Source organism: Scyliorhinus canicula, chromosome 21 (assembly GCF_902713615.1).
Source record: "Scyliorhinus canicula chromosome 21, sScyCan1.1, whole genome shotgun sequence".
Lineage (NCBI taxonomy): Eukaryota > Metazoa > Chordata > Chondrichthyes > Carcharhiniformes > Scyliorhinidae > Scyliorhinus > Scyliorhinus canicula.
In genome coordinates this window covers 68633215-68654686 of record NC_052166.1, presented here as the reverse complement: position 1 = coordinate 68654686, position 21472 = coordinate 68633215, and the positions used below count along the sequence as shown (strand labels likewise).

The 21472-nt window shown below is 55.0% G+C and overlaps 1 protein-coding gene across 1 annotated transcript; it reads left to right on the top strand.

Annotated features, from left to right (window-relative positions):
* Positions 1–3357: 3357 nt before the first annotated feature.
* LOC119955571 (surfeit locus protein 1-like) lies at positions 3358–21360 on the top strand. Its single transcript, XM_038781897.1, is given in 10 exon segments — positions 3358–3500; positions 6156–6231; positions 7118–7245; positions 7917–7999; positions 12108–12299; positions 16281–16297; positions 16300–16352; positions 18348–18510; positions 20787–20868; positions 21183–21360. Coding segments are annotated over 10 exon segments (915 nt in total). The 5' UTR covers positions 3358–3446; the 3' UTR covers positions 21250–21360.
* The last annotated feature ends 112 nt before the right edge of the window (positions 21361–21472 follow it).

Below are 21472 nucleotides of genomic sequence, written 5' to 3'. Positions count from 1 at the left end.
TAACTTGAATAAGAAATAGTTGAGTGACGGGAAACAATGGTTATTTTTCAGATTGGAGGAAGGTTTGTAATGCAGCTCCCCCGTGGGGGGTCAGTGTTGAGACCCTTGCTCTTCCTGATATCGATGTTAATGACCTGGAGTGTGGCAGCATTATTTCAAACTTTGCAGATGATACAAAGATTGGAAACATCAGTGATGAGGATAGCCTTGAGCTTCGAAAGGACGTAGACGTGGTGGATTGGGCAGACAAGTGGCAGATGAAGTTCAATGCAGAGAAACGTGAGGTGGATGTGTGAGTAACCCATTGAACACGGCAGGGTCTATTGGTTAATAAAACTTACAGTAACTTGTGTTCCATGCCCTATTAATAAAGTCAAAAGTAAGGAGCACATGTTGAACTCGGGGCTGGTTTAGCACACGGCTAAATCGCTGGCTTTGAAAGCAGACCACGGCTGGCCAGCAGCACAGTTCAATTCCCGTACCGGACTCTCCGAACAGGTGCCGGAATGTGGCAACTAGGGGCTTTTCACAGTAACTTCATTTGAAGCCTACTTGTGACAATAAGCAGTTTTCAATTTGTAGAACACTAGTTAGGTCTCATCTGGAGACTGTGTCCAGTTCTGGACACCATATTTGAGGAAGGATGTGAAGGTATTGCAGAGAGTACAGAGGAGATTCACAAGGATGGATCTAGGGATAAGCAACTGTAGCTATGAGGATAGATTGGAGACATTGGTTCTGCTTTCCTCGGGAAAAGGAAGGTTAAGAGGAGGCTTGACAGAGGTACTGAAAATCCTGAGGGGCGTGGACAGGGTAAACTGTTCCCTCTCAAGAGAGCATCAAGAACTTGAGGGCACAGATTCAAAATAATGGGCTAAATCAGTAGAAGTGATGTGAGTTTTATTTTGCCAAGAGGGTGGTTGGACTCTGGAATGAACTTCCTGTGAGGGGGTGGAGGCAGGTTTGATCGAGGTTTTTCTATCTGAAAAGACAATGTGCGAGGTTACAGGGATAAGGCAGGGGAGTGGGACTAGGTAGAATGTTCTTTCAGTGAGCCAGTGCAGACTCAATGGGCCTATTAGTGAAGTCCAAGGTAAGAAGCTCATGGAGACTGTCCTTCTGCACTTTAAACTTCCTGTGATAATTATTCTTTTTAGTCACAACAATCAAAATCTGGAGGAATGAGAAACTTGTGATAGTTGATTGACAATGCCAGAGGACTTTTTATAGTAATTAGCAGCAGTAGTTAAAAGTGTACTTCGACTTTTTCAAAGTGCGATTCATGATCCGCGAGTGGGTTGCGGGCGGGTTTTGGGAAGCGATTGGTCGCAGCCTTCCTGTGATGGTCCCGCTGCTGCAGCTGACCTGTAATACCACATTTTAAATATGCCAAAAGCCCATGTATCTTATCGGCATTCTGGGGTAGTATCTCCGAGGTGCATCTAGTGCTGAGTAAAACAAGTATTTTGTTGCTGTTGCCCTTCACGACAACCTACATGTGCAGGGTTGGATTTTCCGCTTTCACAAAGATGAAGAAGGCACAAAGGAACCGGCAGTAGTCTGCACCTGATATGCACATTGCCCTCTCCTCCTGTGAACCTGATTGGAGTGAGATTGTGAGGACCAAGCAGGCTCCCCTTTCACATTAAAGGTAAGCTATCGTGGCGTGTGTCATGAAGGTCCACTGGTGTGGATCAGGAAGGTCCGCGGTTGTGGGTCGGGAAGATCCGCTGGTGTGGGTCGAAAAGGTCCATGGGTGTCAGTGGGGAAGCTCAGCCGGCGTGGGTCCCAAAGGTTGGTCGGTTAGCCAAAATGTGTCCCGGGATAAAAAGTTTGAACGATAAGGCTTTTTTGAATTGTGGTGAATATACTTCATGTAATTCACACTGTATAGTATTGTGTCCTTGTGGGCTCTGTCTGTGAGCCGTTGCGCGGCTCTGCCCACAGGGGGAGATGAGGAGCTTGTACAGGGCTCCACCCTCGGCTCCGCCCATGGCCCCTCCCACTACCGGAAGTATAAAGTGCTCCAGCCTTGTGAGCCTGCCCTCAGTTCTTCTGGTCGCAGGCAGGCTCAGTTGTAAGTCTATTAAAACCAGTTTATTTCCAATCGTGTCTTGAGTGAATTGATGGTCACATCATGAATATTACTCAAAAGACGGATATGTTGCTGAAGTTTTTCATCTTGCACACATCAGGACAAATACAAGAATGGCAAATTTCAAAAGATCGCAACAATTTATACAACAGGAAATAAAGTGGTGTTTGCTGGGAAGTCATCTCTGTTGCGCCAAGGCATTGTCATGGAGAAAGCAACAGGGAACTAGAGGCTCCTGAAGCTACAGCTAATTCAAGAAAATCACACGGTTTGTTTGCATTCCTTTTGTTTGTAAGGAACGAGGCCCTGCATGCGAATGAAATGTCGCTTCTCACAGGCATAACGATGCCAAGTTAGGAGCTCAACTAATGATTGCAAATTTGTTCTCAGGGTTGTTCAGCAAGAGCAGCCCAATTGGGAAATCATATCTAATGGTCTCTAGGGGGTGGAGTTTGAGCTCTAGGAGGGTAGAGATTTGGCATGATTTGGTTGGGATTTTGCCTGGTAGGAAACTGCATTGTTGTTAGACTAATTCAGAGGACCACTACAGCGCAGGAGGCCATTCGGCCCACTGGGTCTGCACCAACCCTTTGAAAGAGCACCCTACTTAAGCCCACAGCCCCACCCTATCCCCATAACCCACCTAACTTTTTTGACAAAGACGTGCTAAATTGCCCTTAGTGTTCAAAAGGTTCGGTGGGGTTACTGGGTTACAGGGATAGGGTGGAGGTGTGGGCTTGGGTAGGGTGCTCTTTCCAAGGACTAGTGCAGACTCGATGGGCTGAATGGCCTCCTGCACTGTAAATTCTATGACACTACGGGACAATTTAGCACAACCAATCCACCTAATCCGCATATCTTTTGACTGAGGGTGGAAACCGGAGCACCCGGAGGAAATCCATGCAGAGACAGGGTGAACGTACAGACAGACACTCGAGGCCAGAATTAAACCCTTGTTCTAGGTGCTGTGAGGCAGCAGTGCTAACCACTGTGCCGCCCAGCCCTGTCCATCCCCATGATTAACACAAACACATCCTGAGGGGGCAATCTGATCAGAGTGTCTGCTGAGCAAGACCAAAAAGAAACCCACCCCCTGGAGACAGACCCCACCCCCTGGAGTCCAGACCCCACCCCTTGGAAACCAGACCCCCACCCCCTGGAGACCAAAGCATGCCCCCTGGACTCCAGACTCCACCCCTTGGAAACCAGACCACGCCCCCTGGAAACCAGACCCCCACCCTCTGGAGACCAGACCCCACCCCGTGGAGACGAGGGACCAACCCCTGGAAACCAGGGTCCATTTTCAATCCGGGTCGTGGGCGAAAAGGCATCCAGAAGTAGTGACCCGGAAATGCAGCTGTCGTTCCGGTTCCGGTTGAGGATGCTGCGGGTTCCGGGCCGCCGGGTGAGTTACCGGGGGAGGGGGGCAGGGTGTGTGTGACGGAGCTGCCCCCCCCCCCCTGGGTGCCTGTGATGGAGCTGCCTCCCCCCCCCCCCGGGTGTGTGTGACGGAGCTGCCCCCCCCCCCGGGTGTCTGTGATGGAGCTGCCCCCCCCCCCCCCCACCGGGGTGTCTGTGATGGAGCTGCCCCCCCCCCCCCCCCCCACCGGGGTGTCTGTGATGGAGCTGCCCCCCCCCCCCCCCCCCGGGGTGTGTGTGATGGAGCTGCCCCCCCCCCCCCCGGGGTGTCTGTGATGGAGCTGCCCCCCCCCCCCCCCGGGGTGTCTGTGATGGAGCTGCCCCCCCCCCCCGGGGTGTGTGTGATGGAGCTGCCCCCCCCCCCCCCGGGGTGTCTGTGATGGAGCTGCCCCCCCCCCCCCCCCCCCCGGGGGTGTGTGTGATGGAGCTGCCCCCCCCCCCCCCCCCGGGGTGTCTGTGATGGAGCCCCCCCCCCCCCCAGGGTGTCTGTGATGGAGCCCCCCCCCCCAGGGTGTCTGTGATGGAGCCCCCCCCCCAGGGTGTCTGTGATGGAGCTGCCCCCCCATCCCCCCGCCCCTCCGGGGTGTCTGTGACGGAGCTGCCCCCCCCCGGGGCAGGGTGTGATGGAGCTGCCCCCCGGGTGTCTGTGATGGCGCTGCTCCCCCCCCCCCCCCCCCCCCCGGGGTGTCTGTGATGGAGCTGCCCCCCCCCCCGGGTGTCTGTGATGTGGCTGCCCCCCCGGGGCAGTGTGTGATGGAGCTGCCGCCCCCCCCCCCCCCCCCCCAACACGGCGAGCCCTGGGGTCAGCCGCAGTGAGGTTCCTGTATCGCCGGGGGGAGTTGGGTGACCAGAAGCTGAACTGGAGCCAGAGCGGGTCAGGGGTCAGTGGCTAGAATCACACGGTCAGTATCCCCCCCCCCCACACACACAGCCTGTCCACCACCTGCAAGGGACAAGTCAGGAGTGTAATGGAATTCTCTCCACTTGCCTGGATGAGTGCAGCTCCAACAACACTCGAGAAGCTCAACACCATCCAGGACAAAGCAGTCCACTTGATTGCTCCCTTCCACAAACATTCAAACCCTCCACCACCAACGAACAGTGGCAGCCGTGTGCACCATCTACAAGATGCACTGCAACAACTCACCAACGTTCTAGATGGGCCGCATGGTAGCACAGTGGCTTCACAGCTCCAGGGTCCCAGGTTCGATACCCGGTTTGGGTCACTGTCTGTGCAGAGTCTGCACGTTCTCGCCGTGTGTGTGTGGGTTGCCTCCGGGTGCTCCGGTTTCCTCCCACAGTCCAAAGATGTGCAGGTTAGGTGGATTGGCCATGATAAATTGCCCTTAGTGTTCAAAAAGGTTAGGTGGGGTTGCTGGGTTACGGGGATAGGGTCGAGGTGTGGGCTTAAGTAGGGTTATCTTTCCAAGGGCCGGTGCAAACTCGATGCGCTGAATGGCCTCCTTCTGCACTGTAAATTCTGTTTCCTTGGGCAGCACCTTCCAAACCCACAACCACTACCATCCAGAAGGACTAGAGCAGCAGATACCTGGGAACCCCACCACCTGGGGGTTCCCCTCCAAGTCACTCACCGCCGTTCCTTCACTGTTGCTGGGTCAACATTCTGGAACTCACTCCCTAACTGCACACTGGATGTACCTACACCTGCAACTGTTCAAGAAGGCAGCTCACCACTACCTTCACAAGGAGTAATTAGGGATGGGAAAGCACCGTTCACAACTCTTTCCATTTGTTTACTGATGATTGTTGCAGCAGTAATGGCTGGGTTGGATTTGTCCTCTTTTTTGTGTACAGGACACACCTCATCAATTTTCCACATTGTTGGGTCGATCCCAGTGTTGTAGCTGTACTGGAACAGCTTGGCTAGGGGTACGGCAAGTTCTGGACAAATCTTCAGTACTATTGCCGGAATGTTATCAGGACCCAGAGTCTTTGCCGTATCCAGCCGTTTCATCATATTATTCTGAGATCTGTAATACCAGAGGCTGAGATGGATTGTCCACTTAGCACTTCTGGATGAAATGGTTGCAGATACTTCAGTTTTAAAATTTGTACCGAACTCATGGACACGCATCTGTCGCTGTACATGAAGGTCTGCCACTATAGCCTCCTGTAGCTCTGATTACATTTATCAGACAGGCTGTATCTCTCCATTCTGTGGAATCTTGCTGTGTTTCAATGTTCTGGTCAGATTTGTTCTGTAAATTGATATTTGAAAGAGCCAGTTGTGGCCGGCTAGGCCGACTCGATGTCCCATATCATGGAATCACTGTAAAAGGAAGATAACAGTGGGACCCACAGAATCCCTGCGGTGGTTTTTTTTAAATTTAGAGTACCCAATTAATTTTTTCCAATTAAGGGGCAATTTAGCGTGGCCAATCCACCTAACCTGCACATCTTTGGTTTGTGGGGGCGAAACCCACGCAAACACGGGGAGAATGTGCAAACTCCACACGGGCAGTGACCCAGAGCCGGGATCGAACCTGGGACCTCGGCGCCATGAGGCAGCAGTGCTAACCCACTGCGCCGCCCATGTGCTGCCCCCCACTGCGCCACCGTGCTGCCCATCCCTGCGGTTGTTGAGCTCTTTTAATTCTTTCTGGGTTTTTCTCTCTGACAGGTTTTGAACGTTTGCTCAGCACAAGTGGTCACTGGGACTCAACTGATCTTGCCCAGTGTCAAATCAAAGTTAAATGGTAAGGGGCTCCTCCTCACTCTGCAATCACAGATGGGAAATATTTCCATCTTGCGTTATTTTTATTTGGAGAATGCAAAGTCTCCTGGTTCTGTTGTGTTGAGTGCAGATAGGCCTCTGCTGAGTCTGTGGATTGGACATTCTTCCACGATGTGTGCAACGTTTACTCTCTCCAAATAGTGGACCCAATCTATTGCCCCATCTGTGGAGTTTGGCCAAGAACCAGGCGAGGTCGGTCCTGAACCTAAGCGTGGGCCACTCTCTCCGTTTATAACCAGGCAGGTTGGGTTGGGTTTGAGACAAGGTCATTGTTTATTATGTCCAATGATTCCGATTCATTTGTCCAGGTGAAATTTTAGTTTTATGTCCCGTGTGGGAGAGCTGCATTTATATAATAATCTTCATTAGTATCACAAGTAGGCAATGAAGTTACTGTGAAAATCCTCTCGTCGCCACACTCCGGCGCCTGTTCGGGTACACGGAGGGAGAATTCAGAATGTCCAAATTACCCAACAGCACGTTCTTTGTGACTTGGGGAGGAAACCGGAGCACCCGGAGGAAACCCACGCACACACGGGGAGGACGTGCAGACTCCGCACAGACAGTGACCCAAGCCGGGAATCGAACCTGGGACCCTGGAGCTGTGAAGCAACAGTGCTAACCACTGTGCCACTGTTCCGCCCAAGGAGGTAGAGGTTTAGGAAGGAAATTCCAGATCTTGGTGCCCAGGCAGCTCAAGGCACTGCTGCCGTTGGGGAGGGATTAAAATTGGATACGCAAGAGGCCAGAATTCGAGGAATCTAGGCGGGTTAAGTCTGAGGTTACAGTGATAGAAGCTCCGCTTCTGCAGTTCCTCACTGAGGGTTAATGCTGTGTTTGTGCTGCAGGGATTGTTGTCAAACACAATGGGACGCACATCACCACAACAGCAGATGCTGCAGGTGCTGATGATTCAATCCTGAAGTGGGCTCTGCTTCTCATCCCAGTCACCACCCTTGGCCTTGGAACCTGGCAGGTAACCTGCGGCGGGGGGGGGAGAGAGAGGTGGAAATGGGGGGTCAGGGGAGTCGGGTCAGGGTTTTGTGTTCTGAAGACTCGCACTGATGTCAGCATGGGCAAATATAACCAAGAAACGCCTGAGAGCCCAGGACTGGGCAGGAGTGGGGGCAGGGCCCTGGAGTGGGGGCAGGGCCCTGGAGTGGGGGCAGGGCCCTGGAGTGGGGACAGGGCCCTGGAGTGGGGGGGGGGGGGGGGATGGGGGCAGGGCCCGGAGGGGATGGGCCCGGAGGGGATGGGCCCGGGGATAGGGGAAGGGCCCGGGGGGATGGGCCCGGGGATGGGGGATGGGCCCGGGGATGGGGGAAGGGCCCGGGAGGATGGGCCATGGGATGGGGGCAGGGCCCGGGAATGGGGGAAGGGCCCGGGGGGGGGATGGGTGAAGGGCCCGGAGGGAATGGGGGGAGGGCCCGAGGGGGGGTGGGGGGAAGGGCCCGGGGGGGATGGGGGCAGGGCCTAGAGACAGAGGTGTGGCCTGGAATGTGGGCAGCGGTCAGGATGTGGGTGGGGTTTGTTCTACCGGTGGGGGCAGGGTCGTGTTCTGTTGGTGGGGCCATGTTGTGAGGGCGGGGCCTTGTGAGGGCGGGGCCATGTTCTGTGGGCGGGGTCTGATGATTTCTGTCTCTTCAGGTTCAACGGCGGAAATGGAAAGTGCAGCTTATCGAGGAGCTGAAGGAGAAAACTCGCTCTGACCCACTGCCCCTTCCCCTCGAGTAAGTAATTGCCACAGGCCCTATCGCCACAGGAATTAGGGCATGAGTCAGCCCGAGGTGAGGCAGTGGAGTAATGATAATGCCACTGCAATAATAATCCGGAGGACCATATTAATGCTCTGGCAACGTGAGTTCAAATCCCAGCACAGCCGCTGGTGGAATTGAAATTCTGATAATAAATCTTGAATGAAAAAACTAGTCTCCGTAAGGCTGACCATGAAACCATTGTCGATTGTGGTAACAACCCATCCGGTTCACTAATGTCCTGTAGGGAAGGAAATCTGCCGTCCTTACCCGGTCTGGCCGACATGTGACTCCAGACCCACAGTAAGGTGGTTAATTTTTAAACTGCCCCCTGAAATGTCTGAGCCAGATGCTAATTTCTATCAAACTGCTACAAAGTCTGATAAAACGGCCTTGCAACATCCTCCTTACTAACATCTGGGACTTGTGTAAATATTGGGAGAGTTTGCCCACTGACCAGTCACACAACAGCCTGACACAATCATACTCACAGAATCATACCTTACAGCGCCATTGTTGGCTCTGTCCTACCCCAGAGGTGGCGGCACAGTGACACACAGTCGGGAGGGAGTTGCCCTTCTCAACATTGACGCTGGATCCCATGAAGTCTCTGGCATCAGGTCAAACATCAGCAAGGAAACCCCCTGCTGATTACCGAGCACCATCCCCCACCCCCTCAGCTCATCAATCAGTTCTCCCCCATGTGGATCATTACTCGTAGGAAGCACTGAGGGTGGCAAGGGCACAGTGTGTGGGACATCAATTGCCAAGAGTGGCTCAGCAGCGCCCCCATTGACTGAGCTGGCTGTGACATCGCTGCTAGACTGGGTCTGCTGCAGGTGCATCTGTCCATGACCGTATCGGTAGGAGTGACCACCGCACTGTTCTTATGGAGACAAAGTCCTCTTTTCACATTGAGGATACCCTCCATCATCCATGAGGCGCTGTGGGCCATCAGCAGCAGAATTGTATTCAACCACAATCTGCAACCTCATGGTCCAGCATATCCCCCACTCTACCATTATCACCAAGCCTTGGGATCAACCCTGGTTCAATGAAGAGTGCAGGAGAGCATGCCAGGAGTTACATCAGGCAGACCGAAAAATGAGGGGTCAACCTGGTGAAGCTACAACACAGGATTACTTTGTGTGTCAAACAGCAGAAGCAGCAAGTAATAAACAGAGCGAAGCGATTCCACAACCAACAGATCAGATCTAAGCTCTGCAGTCCTGCCACACCCAGCCATGAATGGTGGTGGACAATTAAACAACTCACTAGAGGAGGAGGTTCCACAAATATCCCCATCCTCAATGATGGAGGAGCCCAGCACATCTGTGCAAAAGACAAGATTGAGGCATTCGCAAAATCTTCAGCCAGAAGTGCCGAGTGGATGATCCATCTCGGTCTCCTCCAGAGGTCACAGATGTCAGTCTTCAGCCAATTCGATTCACTCCACGTGATACCAAAAAATGGCGGAAAGCGCTGGATACAGAATCTACCTAGAAATTAGAAAAATCAGGACAGATACAACCAGCCAATTCCCTCGTCATCTGTCTACCCTTGACCATCAATGAAGACATGGAAGGGGTCATTAACAGCGCTATCAAGCGGCACTTGCTCAGCAATAACCTGCTCACGGACACTCAGTTTGGGTTCCGCCCAGGGTCACTCTGCTCCTGACCTCATTACAGCGGTAGGATGGAGGTGGTTCAAAGGAGGTTTACTGAATTGATGCCTGGAACGAACAGCTTATACACAGCTGTGGCTCGTTTCCACCGGAGTTTAGAAAAGTGAGGGGTGAGTTAATTTGAAGTATAAAAGATCCTGAATGGCCTTGACAAGGTGGATGTAAAACCGGTTGATTCCTCTTGTGGGTGGGTCCAGAGTTAGAAGGCACTGTTTAAAAATTAGAGGCTGGCTTTTTAGGACAGAGATGAGGAGACATTTTGTCTCAGAAGGTGGCATCATTTAATATTTTTAAGGCGGAGGTAGATAGATTCTTGTTAGGCAAGAAAATCAACGGTTATCAGGGATAGATGGGATGTGATATTGGACAAGAGCTGAATGGCAGAGGTGAGGTCAGAGTGACTGCCCTTGACGTCCAGGCAGCATTTGATTGAGTGTGGCATCAAGGACCCCAAGCTCAACTGGAGTCAATGGGAATCAGGGGAAAACTCTCCGCTGGTTGGAGTCATACCTGGTACAAAGGTTATGGTTATTGGAGATCAATCATCTCAGCCAATCAGGTCTGCACGACCCTCCGAAGGAGCACCCTACCCCCATAACCCCACCTAAACTTTCGACACTAAGGGGCAATTTAGCATGGCCAATCCATCTAACCGGCACACATTTGGACATCACTACAGGAGTTCCTCAGGGTAGTGTCCTGGGCCCAACCATCTTCAGCTGCTTCATCAACGACCGCCCTTCCATCATAAGGTCAGAAGTGGGGATGTTTGCGGATGACTGCACAATGTTCAGCACCATTCGTGACTCCTCAGATACTGAAGCAGTCCGTGTCCAAATGCAGCAAGACCTGGACAATATCCAGGCTTGGGGCTGACAAGTGGCAAGTTACATTCATGCCACAGAAGTGCCGGGCAATGACCATCCCCTAAAAGAGAGGATCTAACCATCGCCCCATGACATTCAATGGCATTACCATCGCTGAATCCCCCACAATCAACAGCCTGTGGGTTACCATTGATCAGAACGTGAACTGGACCCAGCCACATTAATACTGTGGCAACAAGAGCAGGTCAGGGGATGGCGCAGTGGTTAGCACTGCTGCCTCAACGCTGAAGACCCGGGTTCGATCCTGGTCCTGGGTCACTGTCCGTGTGGAGTTTGCACATTCACCCTGTGTCTGTATGGGTTTCACTCCCACAACCCAAAGATGTGCAGGGTAGGTGGATTGGCCACGCTAAATTGCTCGTTACGTAGAAAAAAAAAGAGCAGGTCAGAGGTTGGAAATCCTGTGGCAAGTAACTCCCCCCCCCCCCCACCCCCCAAAAACCTGTTCACCATCTACAAAGCACAAGTCAGGAGTGTGATGGAATACTCTCCACTTGCCTGGATGAGAGCGGCTCCAACAACACTCAAGAAGCTCGACACCATCCAGGACAAAGCAGCCCCGCTTGATTGGCATCACATTCAGAAACATTCACTCCCTCCACCACCGATGCACAGTGGCAGCCGTGTGCACCATCTACAAGATGTACTGCAGTAACTCACCAAGGTTCCTTAGGAGCACCTTCCAAATCCACGACCATTACCATCTGGAAGAACAAGAGCAGCAGATACCTGGGAACCCCATCACCCTGGGTGCCCCTCCAACTCACTCAGCATCCTGAATTGGAAATATACCGCCGTTCCTTCACTGTCGCTGGGACAACATCCTGGAACTCCCTCCCTAACAGCACAGTGGGTTTACCTACACCTCATGGACTGCAGCGGTCAAGAAGGCAGCTCACCCCCACCATCTATGGGGCAATTAGGGATGGGCAATAAATGCTGGGATTAGCCAGCGACTCCACACCCATTGAGCCTGCTTTGCTATTCAGTCAGATCCTGGCTGATGTGTGTGTGGTCTGAACTCCACTTTCCTGCCTGTCTGCCCCGTTACCTACCCTGTGACCCTCGAGTTGTCAATGAAAAATCTGACTAACTCCACCTTGAATATATTCAATGACCCAGCCTGCACTGCTCTCCTGGGGAAGAGAATTCTGAGGAGACATTCCTCATTATCTCCATCTTCGATAGAGACCGCCCCACAAGGCGAAATATCCTTTCAGCATCCACTCGGTCAAGTCCCTTCTTACGTGCTTCATAAAATCACCTCTTCCTCCTAAACTCCATGGGCCAAACCTTTCCTCTTAAGACAAACCCTTAAACTGCCCCTCTGTCTTGGGCCCTCTCTGCAATCGGTCCTTTAGAAGGGCTGGGTCTGATACTGAGAGCGACAGGGTATTGACCCAATTTGTTTGAGAGGCAGGATTGTGGGTCTTGAGGTTCAGTCCTGTCTGTGGGTGCTGGAGGGGGTGGTGGTAACGCAAGCTCTAATCCTTGTGTCCTCTCTGTGCAGTCAGCTGGAGCTGAAGGAGCTGGAGTACAGACGAGTGAGGGTGCGAGGGAGATTTGACCACTCCCAGGAGCTCTACATCATGCCACGATCTCGGGTGGACCCGGACAAGGAGAAACAGGAAGCTGGGCGTCTCATGTCCAGCACAGAGACTGGAGCCAATGTAGTCACAGCATTCAACTGCTCAGACCTGGGGTACGTAATAGATTCTCATACATGGGAACAGGAGGAGGCCATTCAGCCCGTCGAGGCTGTTACAAAGGTACAGGAGGCCATTCAGCCCCTCGATCCTGTTACACAAGAATAGGCCATTCAGCCCCTCGAGCTTGTTACAAAGGTACAGGAGGCCATTCAGCCCCTCGAGCCTGTTACACAGGAACAGGAGGCAGGCCATTCAGCCCCTCGAGCTTGTTACAAAGGTACAGGAGGCCATTCAGCCCCTCGAGCCTGTTACACAGGAACAGGAGGCCCATTGAGTTAGTCTGGAAATTGAGAGGTCAGTGGTGCAGTTATTCCTCTCCAAGCTTCACAGCTCACTCCCCTTGCATTATCCAACATCTAACACTGAGCAAGTTTATACTAAAACTTTTAACTAAAGTAAAATAGCTGCTGATGTGATGGTTTGTATTCTCAGTGATTTATCAACATGCTCTGTTTTGCCCGGTAATTTAACACATCTGGATTGGGAGGGTGAGGTGTTCGGGTTGGAAGAGGCATCACTGGGTCCATTCAACTCATAATTAGATATAGAACATACAGGCCATTCGGCCCATCGAGTCTGCACCGACCCATTTAAGCCTACACTTCCACCCTATCCCCATAACCCAATAACCCCATATAACCATTTTGGTCACCAAGGGCAATTTATCATGGCCAATCCACCTAACCTGCACGTTTTTGGATGTGGGAGTATACCGGAGCACCCGGAGGAAACCCACGCAGACACGGGGAGAATGTACAGACTCCGCACAGACAGTGACCCAGCGGGGAATCGAACCTGGGACCCTGGCACTGTGAAGTCACTTGTGCTACCGTGCTGCCCTCTTGTGATACCGTGCTGCCCTAATAAAGAATTAGGTTCTTTATCTTACCCTGCACAGCCAATCACCAACTGTGGCTCACTTGCCCTGTCTGACAGACTGTGTCCCATCAAACACTCCCAGGACAGGTACAGCACGGGGTTCGATATAGAGTAAAGCTCCCTCTACACTGTCCCCATCAAACACTTCCAGGACAGGTACAGCATGGGGTTAGATACAGAGTAAAGCTCCCTCTACACTGTCCCCATCAAACACTCCCAGGACAGGTACAGCACGGGGTTAGATACAGAGTAAAGCTCCCTCTACGCTGTCCCCATCAAACACTCCCAGGACAGGTACAGCACGGGGTTAGATACAGAGTAAAGCTCCCTCTACACTGTCCCCATCAAACACTCCCAGGACAGGTACAGCACGGGGTTAGATACAGAGTAAAGCTCCCTCTACACTGTCCCCATCAAACACTCCCAGGACAGGTACAGCACGGGGTTAGATACAGAGTAAAACTCCCACTACACTGTGTCTTGCCCACTGTCCCAGCTATCAGCTCTTTCGTAGTATGAGTAAAAAAGAATCACCATGGTGGGGTTGGGGGCGCCGGTTGGACTGGAGGAGTTGGTCAAAGCGATAGGGAACATGCAGACGGGGAAGGCACCAGGGCTAGATGGGTTCCCGGTTGAATTTTATAAGAAGTATTTGGTCCTGCTGGGCCCGCTGTTGGTAAGGACCTTCAACGAGACAAGGGAAGGAGGGACTCTGCCCCCGACGATGTCTAGGGTGCTGATCTCCTTGATCCTGAAGCGGGACAAGGACCCCCTACAGTGTGGGTCATATAGGCCAATCTCACTCCGAAATGTAGATGCAAAGTTGCTGGCAAAGGTTTTGGCCATGAGGATCAGACGGGGTTTGTGAAAGGGAGGCAGTTGAATGCTAACATACGGAGGCTTTTGAATGTTATAATGATGCCGGCAGTGGAAGGGGAGGCGGAGATAGTGGTGGCGATGGATGCGGAGAAGGCCTTTGATAGGGTGGAATGGGGGTACCTGTGGGAGGTGTTGAAAAGGTTCGGGTTTGGGGAGGGGTTCGTCAAGTGGGTGAGGCTGCTATATGAGGCCCCGATGGCGAGTGTGGCTACGGACAGAAGGAGGTCAGAGTATTTCCGTTTGCACCAGGGAACGAGGCAGGGGTGTTCCCTGTCCCCCTCCCGCTCTTTGCGCTGGCGATTCAACCCCTGGCCATGGCGTTGAGGGAGTCGAGGAACTGGAGGGGGATAGCGCGGGGTGGGGGGGGAGAAGAGGAGCATCGGCTGTTGCTTTATGCGGATGACCTGCTGCTATATGTGGCGGACCCGGTGGGGGGAATGCCGGAGGTGATGAGGATCCTTTGGGAGTTTGGAGATTTCTCCGGGTACAAGCTCAATATGGGGAAGAGTGAGTTGTTCGTAGTGCACCCAGGGGACAAGGAGAGGGGGATTGGTGAGCTCCCGTTAAAAAAGGCGGAGAGGAGTTTTAGGTACCTGGGGGTACATGTGGCTAGGGGCTGGGGGGCCATACATAAGCTTAACTTCACAAGGCCACTCTCCCTGGCGGGCAGGGTGCAGTCAGTCAAAATGACGGTGCTCCTGATGTTTTTGTTCATGTTCCAGTGCCTCCCTATCCTGATCCCTAAGGCCTTTTTCAGGCGGGTCAACAGGAGCATTATGGGGTTTGTGTGGGCGCAGAAGACCCCGAGGGTGAGAAGGGTGTTCCTGGAGCGGAGCAGGGATAGTTGGGGTTGGCGCTGCCTAACCTCTGTGGGTATTGTTGGGCCGCCAACGTGGCGATGATATGCAAGTGGGTGATGGAGGGGGAGGGGGCGGCATGGAAGAGGTCGGAGATGGCGCGGCATGGAAGAGGTCGGAGATGGCGTCCTGTGTGGGCACGAGCCTCTGTTGACGGCGCCGCTGCCGCTTCCTCCAACGGGGTACACCACGAGCCCGGTGGTGGCGGCTACCATCAAAATTTGGGGGCAATGGAGGCGGCACGGGGGAGGTGGGGCTTCGGTGTGGTCCCTGATACGGGTTTGTCCCGGGGAGAATGGACGGAGGGTTTCTGAGTTGGCACAGGGCAGGTATCAGAAGGATGGGGGACCTGTTTGTGGATGGGAAGTTCGAGAGCCTGGGCGAGCTGGAGGGGAGGGTCGGCCTCCCCCCGGGAACACCTTCAGAGACATGCAGCTAAGGGCATTTGTTAGGCGGCAGGTGGTGGGGTTCCCACTGTTGCTGCCACGAGGGGTTTAGGACAGGGTGCTTTCAGGGACGTGGGTTGGAGAGGGGAGGATCTCGGCAATGTATCAGGTGATGCAGGTGGAGGAGGCCTCAGTGGAGGAGCTGAAGGGTAAGTGGGAGGAGTTGGGTGAGGAGATCGACGAGGGGACGTGGGCGGATGCCCCAGGGAGGGTGAATTCCTCCTCCTCTTGCGCGGGGCTCAGCTTAATACAATGCAAGGTGCTGCATAGGGCGCACATAGGGCAAGGCTGAGCCGGTTTGTCAGGTGCTCAGGGAGCCCAGCAAACCACACCCACATGTTTTGGGCGTGCCCAGCGCTGGAGGGCTTTTGGAGTGACATCACGGAGACGATGTCTAGGGTGGTTGGTTCCAGGGTTGAGCCGGGCTGGGGGCTCGCGATATTTGGGGTAGCAGCGGAGCCGGGAGTGCAGGAGGCGAAAGAGGCCGGTGTTCTGGCCTTTGCATCCCTAGTAGCCCGGCGAAGGATTCTTCTACAGTGGAAGGACGCCGTGGAATCCTGGGTCAACGATATGGCTGGGTTCATCAAATTGGAGGGGGTCAGTGCAAGGGTTCTTCCGGCGGTGGCAGCCGTTTCTACACTTCCTGGCGGAGCGTTAGGTGATGGTCGGGGGGAGTGGGTGGGGGGGGGGGGGGGGTGGAGAGAGTGGAGGGAGCTTGGGATGGGTGGGAGGCTGGTCAGGGTTTGTTTTCCTTGATTGGGCATGTATATGGGATGGGGGGGGGGGGGGGTTTGTTCTTATTTCTTTGTGTTTTTGTTGGTGAAAATTTTTGAAAACTTGAATAAAAATTATATTTTTTAAAATGACCACATTGCGGCCTCTGGATGAAGTGCTGATGAATTTGTGTATTTAGGGTGAGGATTCTTGTGAACAGGGGTTCGTACCCAGAACGAGGATCAGACCAGAAACACGAAGCAAAGGACAGGTGAGATGATGCAAGAAAGCAGGGGAGTGGATGGAGCAGGGGATGGACGGGGCGGGGGGCTCAGTGTGGACGGGGCGGGGGGCTCAGTGTGGACGGGGCGGGGGCTCAGTGTGGACGGGGCGGGGGCTCAGTGGGGATGGGGCAGGGGGTCAGTGTGGACGGGGCGGGGGGGTCAGTGTGGACGGGGCGGGGGGGTCAGTGTGGACGGGGCGGGGTGGGGATGGGGCGGGGGGTCAGTGTGGACGGGGCGGGGGGGGTCAGTGTGGACGGGGCGGGGGGGGGTCAGTGTGGACGGGGCGGGGGGGGGCAGTGTGGACGGGCGGCGGGATCAGTGTGGACGGGGCGGGGGGGGTCAGTGTGGACGGGGCGGGGGGGTCAGTGTGGACGGGCGGGGGGGTCAGTGTGGACGGGGCGGGGGGGTCAGTGTGGACGGGGCGGGGGGTCAGTGTGGACGGGGCGGGGGGGTCAGTGTGGACGGGGCGGGGGGTCAGTGTGGACGGGGCGGGGGGTCAGTGTGGACGGGGCGGGGGGGTCAGTGTGGACGGGGCGGGGGGGGTCAGTGTGGAACGGGGCGGGGGGGTCAGTGTGGACGGGGCGGGGGGGTCAGTGTGGACGGGGCGGGGGGGTCAGTGTGGGCGGGAGGGTCAGTGGCGACGGGGCGGGGGGGGTCAGTGTGGGCGGGAGGGTCAGTGTGGACGGGGCGGGGGGGGTCAGTGTGGACGGGGCGGGGGGGTCAGTGTGGACGGGAGGGTCAGTGTGGACGGGGCGGGGGGGTCAGTGTGGACGCGGGCGGGGGGGTCAGTGTGGGCGGGAGGGTCAGTGTGGACGGGGCGGGGGGGTCAGTGTGGACGGGGCGGGGGGGTCAGTGTGGACGGGGCGGGGTGTGGACGGGGCGGGGGGGGGGTCAGTGTGGACGGGGCGGGGGGGTCAGTGTGGACGGGGGGCGGGGGGTCAGTGTGGACGGGGCGGGGGGGGTCAGTGTGGACGGGGCGGGGGGGTCAGTGTGGACGGGGCGGGGGGGTCAGTGTGGACGGGGCGGGGGGGTCAGTGTGGACGGGGCGGGGGGGGTCAGTGTGGACGGGGCGGGGGGGTCAGTGTGGACGGGGCGGGGGGGTCAGTGTGGACGGGGCGGGGTGTGGACGGGGCGGGGGGGGGTCAGTGTGGACGGGGCGGGGGGGGTCAGTGTGGACGGGGCGGGGGGGGGGGGTCAGTGTGGACGGGGCGGGGGGGTCAGTGTGGACGGGGGGGGGTCAGTGTGGACGGGGCGGGGGGGTCAGTGTGGACGGGGCGGGGGGGGTCAGTGTGGACGGGGCGGGGGGGGGGTCAGTGTGGATAGGGCGGGGCTGGGGTCAGTGTGGATATGGGCGGTGCTGGGGTCAGTGTGGATATGGGCGGGGGGGGGTCAGTGTGGACGGGGCGGGGGGGGTCAGTGTGGACGGGGCGGGGGGGGTCAGTGTGGACGGGGCGGGGGGGTCAGTGTGGATGGGGCGGGGTTGGGGACGGGGCGGGGGGGTCAGTGTGGACGGGACGGGGGGGGTCAGTGTGGACGGGGCGGGGGGGGATGGGGCTGGGGGTCAGTGTGGACGGGACGGGGGGGGTCAGTGTGGACGGGGCGGGGGGGGTCAGTGTGGACGGGGCGGGGGGGGTCAGTGTGGACGGGGCGGGGCGGGGGGGTCAGTGTGGACGGGGCGGGGCGGGGGGGTCAGTGTGGACGGGCGGGGCGGGGGGGTCAGTGTGGACGGGGCGGGGCGGGGGGGGTCAGTGTGGACGGGGCGGGGGGGGTCAGTGTGGACGGGGCGGGGGGGTCAGTGTGGACGGGGCGGGGGGGTCAGTGTGGACGGGGCGGGGGGGTCAGTGTGGACGGGGCGGGGGGTCAGTGGGGACGGGGCGGGGGGTCAGGTGGCCGGGGGGGTCAGTGTGGACGGGGACGGGGGGTCAGTGTGGATGGGGATTAATTTCTCAGGAAGATGATTGTTTGTTGCCCCCTTTCTCTAGATTACAGAAGAGGTCGAGCTTATTGGGGTTGTTCGACTCACGGAAACTCGCAAACAATTCATGCCGGAGAATGACGTTAAGAAGAATTGCTGGCATTACCGGGATTTGGAGTCAATGGCACAGATTGTGGGCACTGAACCAATCCTCATCGATGCAGACTTGGGTAAGACTGTGAAAACTACTCAGAGTACCACTCACCTCCTCTAAATCTGAAGAACTGAGGGAGTGCCGCACTGTCACAGGGTCAGTACTGAGGGAGTGCTGCACTGTCACAGGGTCAGTACTGAGGGAGTGCCGCACTGTCAGAGGGTCAGTACTGAGGGAGTGCCGCACTGTCAGAGGGTCAGTACTGAGGGAGTACTGCACTGTCAGAGGGTCAGTACTGAGGGAGCGCTGCAATGTCAGAGGGTCAGTACTGAGGGAGTGTTGCACTGTCAGAGGGTCAGTACTGAGGGAGTCCCGCACTGTCAGACGGTCAGTACTGAGGGAGTGCCGCACTGTCAGAGGGTCAGTACTGAGGGAGTGCTGCACTGTCAGAGGGTCGGTACTGAGGGAGTGCCGCACTGTCAGAGGGTCAGTACTGAGGGAGTGCCGCACTGTCAGAGGGTCAGTACTGAGGGAGTGCCGCACTGTCAGAGGGTCAGTACAGAGGGAGTCCCGCACTGTCAGAGGGTCAGTACTGAGGGAGTGCCGCACTGTCAGAGGGTCAGTACAGAGGGAGTGCCGCACTGTCAGAGGGTCAGTAGAGGGAGAGCCGCACTGTCAGAGGGTCAGTACTGAGGGAGTGCCACACTGTCAGAGGGTCAGTACTGAGGGAGTGCCGCACTGTCAGAGGGTCAGTACTGAGGGAGTGCTGCACTGTCAGAGGGTCAGTGCTGAGGGAGTGCTGCACTGTCAGAGGGTCAGTACTGAGGGAGTGCTGCACTGTCAGAGGGTCAGTACTGAGGGAGTGCTGCACTGTCAGAGGGTCAGTGCTGAGGGAGTGCTGCACTGTCAGAGGGTCAGTACCGAGGGAGCCGCACTGTCAGAGGGTCAGTACTGAGGGAGTGTCACACTGTCAGAGGGTCAGTACTGAGGGAGTGCCGCACTGTCAGAGGGTCAGTACTGAGGGAGTGCTGCACTGTCAGAGGGTCAGTACTGAGGGAGTGCCGCACTGTCAGAGGGTCAGTACTGAGGGAGTGCCACACTGTCAGAGGGTCAGTACTGAGGGAGTGCGGCACTGTCAGAGGGTCAGTACTGAGGGAGTGCTGCACTGTCAGAGGGTCAGTACTGAGGGAGTGCTGCACTGTCAGAGGGTCAGTACTGAGGGAGTGCCGCACTGTCAGAGGGTCAGTACTGAGGGAGTGCCACACTGTCAGAGGGTCAGTACTGAGGGAGTGCCGCACTGTCAGAGGGTCAGTACTGAGGGAGTGCCACACTGTCAGAGGGTCGGTATCGATGCCAATATTTATCTCTCGATCACTAAATTAGTTAATCGGTTCAGTATCTAACTGCCGTGTAATTGGCTACTGCAGTTCTGTCATTTGGAACAGACACCTGCAGAGTACTGAAGGATATTGGGACATCCCAGGATTAGAAATAGAACTTTAATTAATTTGGTTTCCGCTGCAGCCCCAATGGGGCAGGAACATGAAGTCATTGCTCTTGAACCACCAGCCAGTGGTTTGCAATGTGAATGGGGCCTACTGTCTCCTCAATGGGGCCTACTGTCTCCTCAATGGGGCCTACTGTCTCCTCAATGGGGCCTACTGTCTCCTCAATGGGGCCTACTGTCTCCTCAATGGGGCCTACTGTCTCCTCAATGGGGCCTACTGTCTCCTCAATGGGGCCTACTGTCTCCTCAATGGGGCCTACTGTCTCCTCAATGGGGCCTACTGTCTCCTCAATGGGGCCTACTGTCTCCTCAATGGCTGTGGGTAATACCCAACCTGACAGTGGTACTGAATTATTCACACCTGGTCTGAGTTAATATTATCCCTGCTGGACCTTCCGTGGGGTTGGCCCAACAATAGTCCAGGGTTCACACTCCGTGACAATCACTGATCCTGGTTATTCATCTACCGTTCGAGTGAAGAAAGTGAGATCAGGTCTGGTGCATCTCAGGTCAGATATCCTGGCACTTGACTTGCATCTGTAGAACAGAAAATACTGGCAAACTCAGCAGGTCTGTCAGCATCTGTGGGAGAGAAAAGGGAGCTGATGTTTTGAGTCTGGAGGGCTCCTTGTCAAAGCTGATGTATAATTCTGTTCTTTCTGGCTTCCCCTTTAACACTATTTGTCTCGACCACATCCTCACCTCTCTCAGGGTAAAGAGGTTTCCCCTGACTTTCCTGATGGATATTAGTGCGTGTCATTTATTGATCATGTTGTGATTTCTCCCTCAACTCTCGGCCAGTATTGACTAATATGATCATTTTACTGGGTTTACATCTCTCTCAGACAGCACAGTCCCTGGAGGTCCAATCGGAGGACAGACAAGAGTCACCTTGAGGAACGAACACCTGCAGTATATCATAACCTGGTAAGATCATAACCTTAATGTGTCCAAAGTAACTATTCTATGCCAGCATTTCTCCTCCACAAGCTGTCTCCCAACAGCCTGTGCTTATCCAGCTTCCTCTTCAACATATTGATACTATTCATCTTAATTATTCCTGTGGGAGTAATTCCATTCCTTATTGGACTGAGTAGTAACTAGCTCATTTGTGGTCACACCAACACATCTACCTTTCTGATCACCCCATCTAGCTTTTTCCTCAGAAAATTGCCCCATGCCTGTTCAATGTTGGTTTGAGGTTTGACTGTTTTCACTTAAAATGTATTTTTATTTGGAAGGTATGGGTTGTGCGCAGCGACATCCTACATGTGGTTCCAGAAGTTTGTACGGAAAATCACCATCTAGTGACCAGTCAGTGATTCCTCCATTTACTTTGCCTTGAATATTTTTCTATCCATTTGTGGAAAATGTTAATGATGCTGTAAATTCTTATCAATAAAGTGATGTTCCAAACAAGTTTCCTCCTACTGTTTATAAACTTTTTAAAATAAATTTAGACTACCCAATTCATTTTTTCCAATTAAGGGGCAATTTAGCCTGGCCAATCCACCTAGCCTGCAAATCTTTG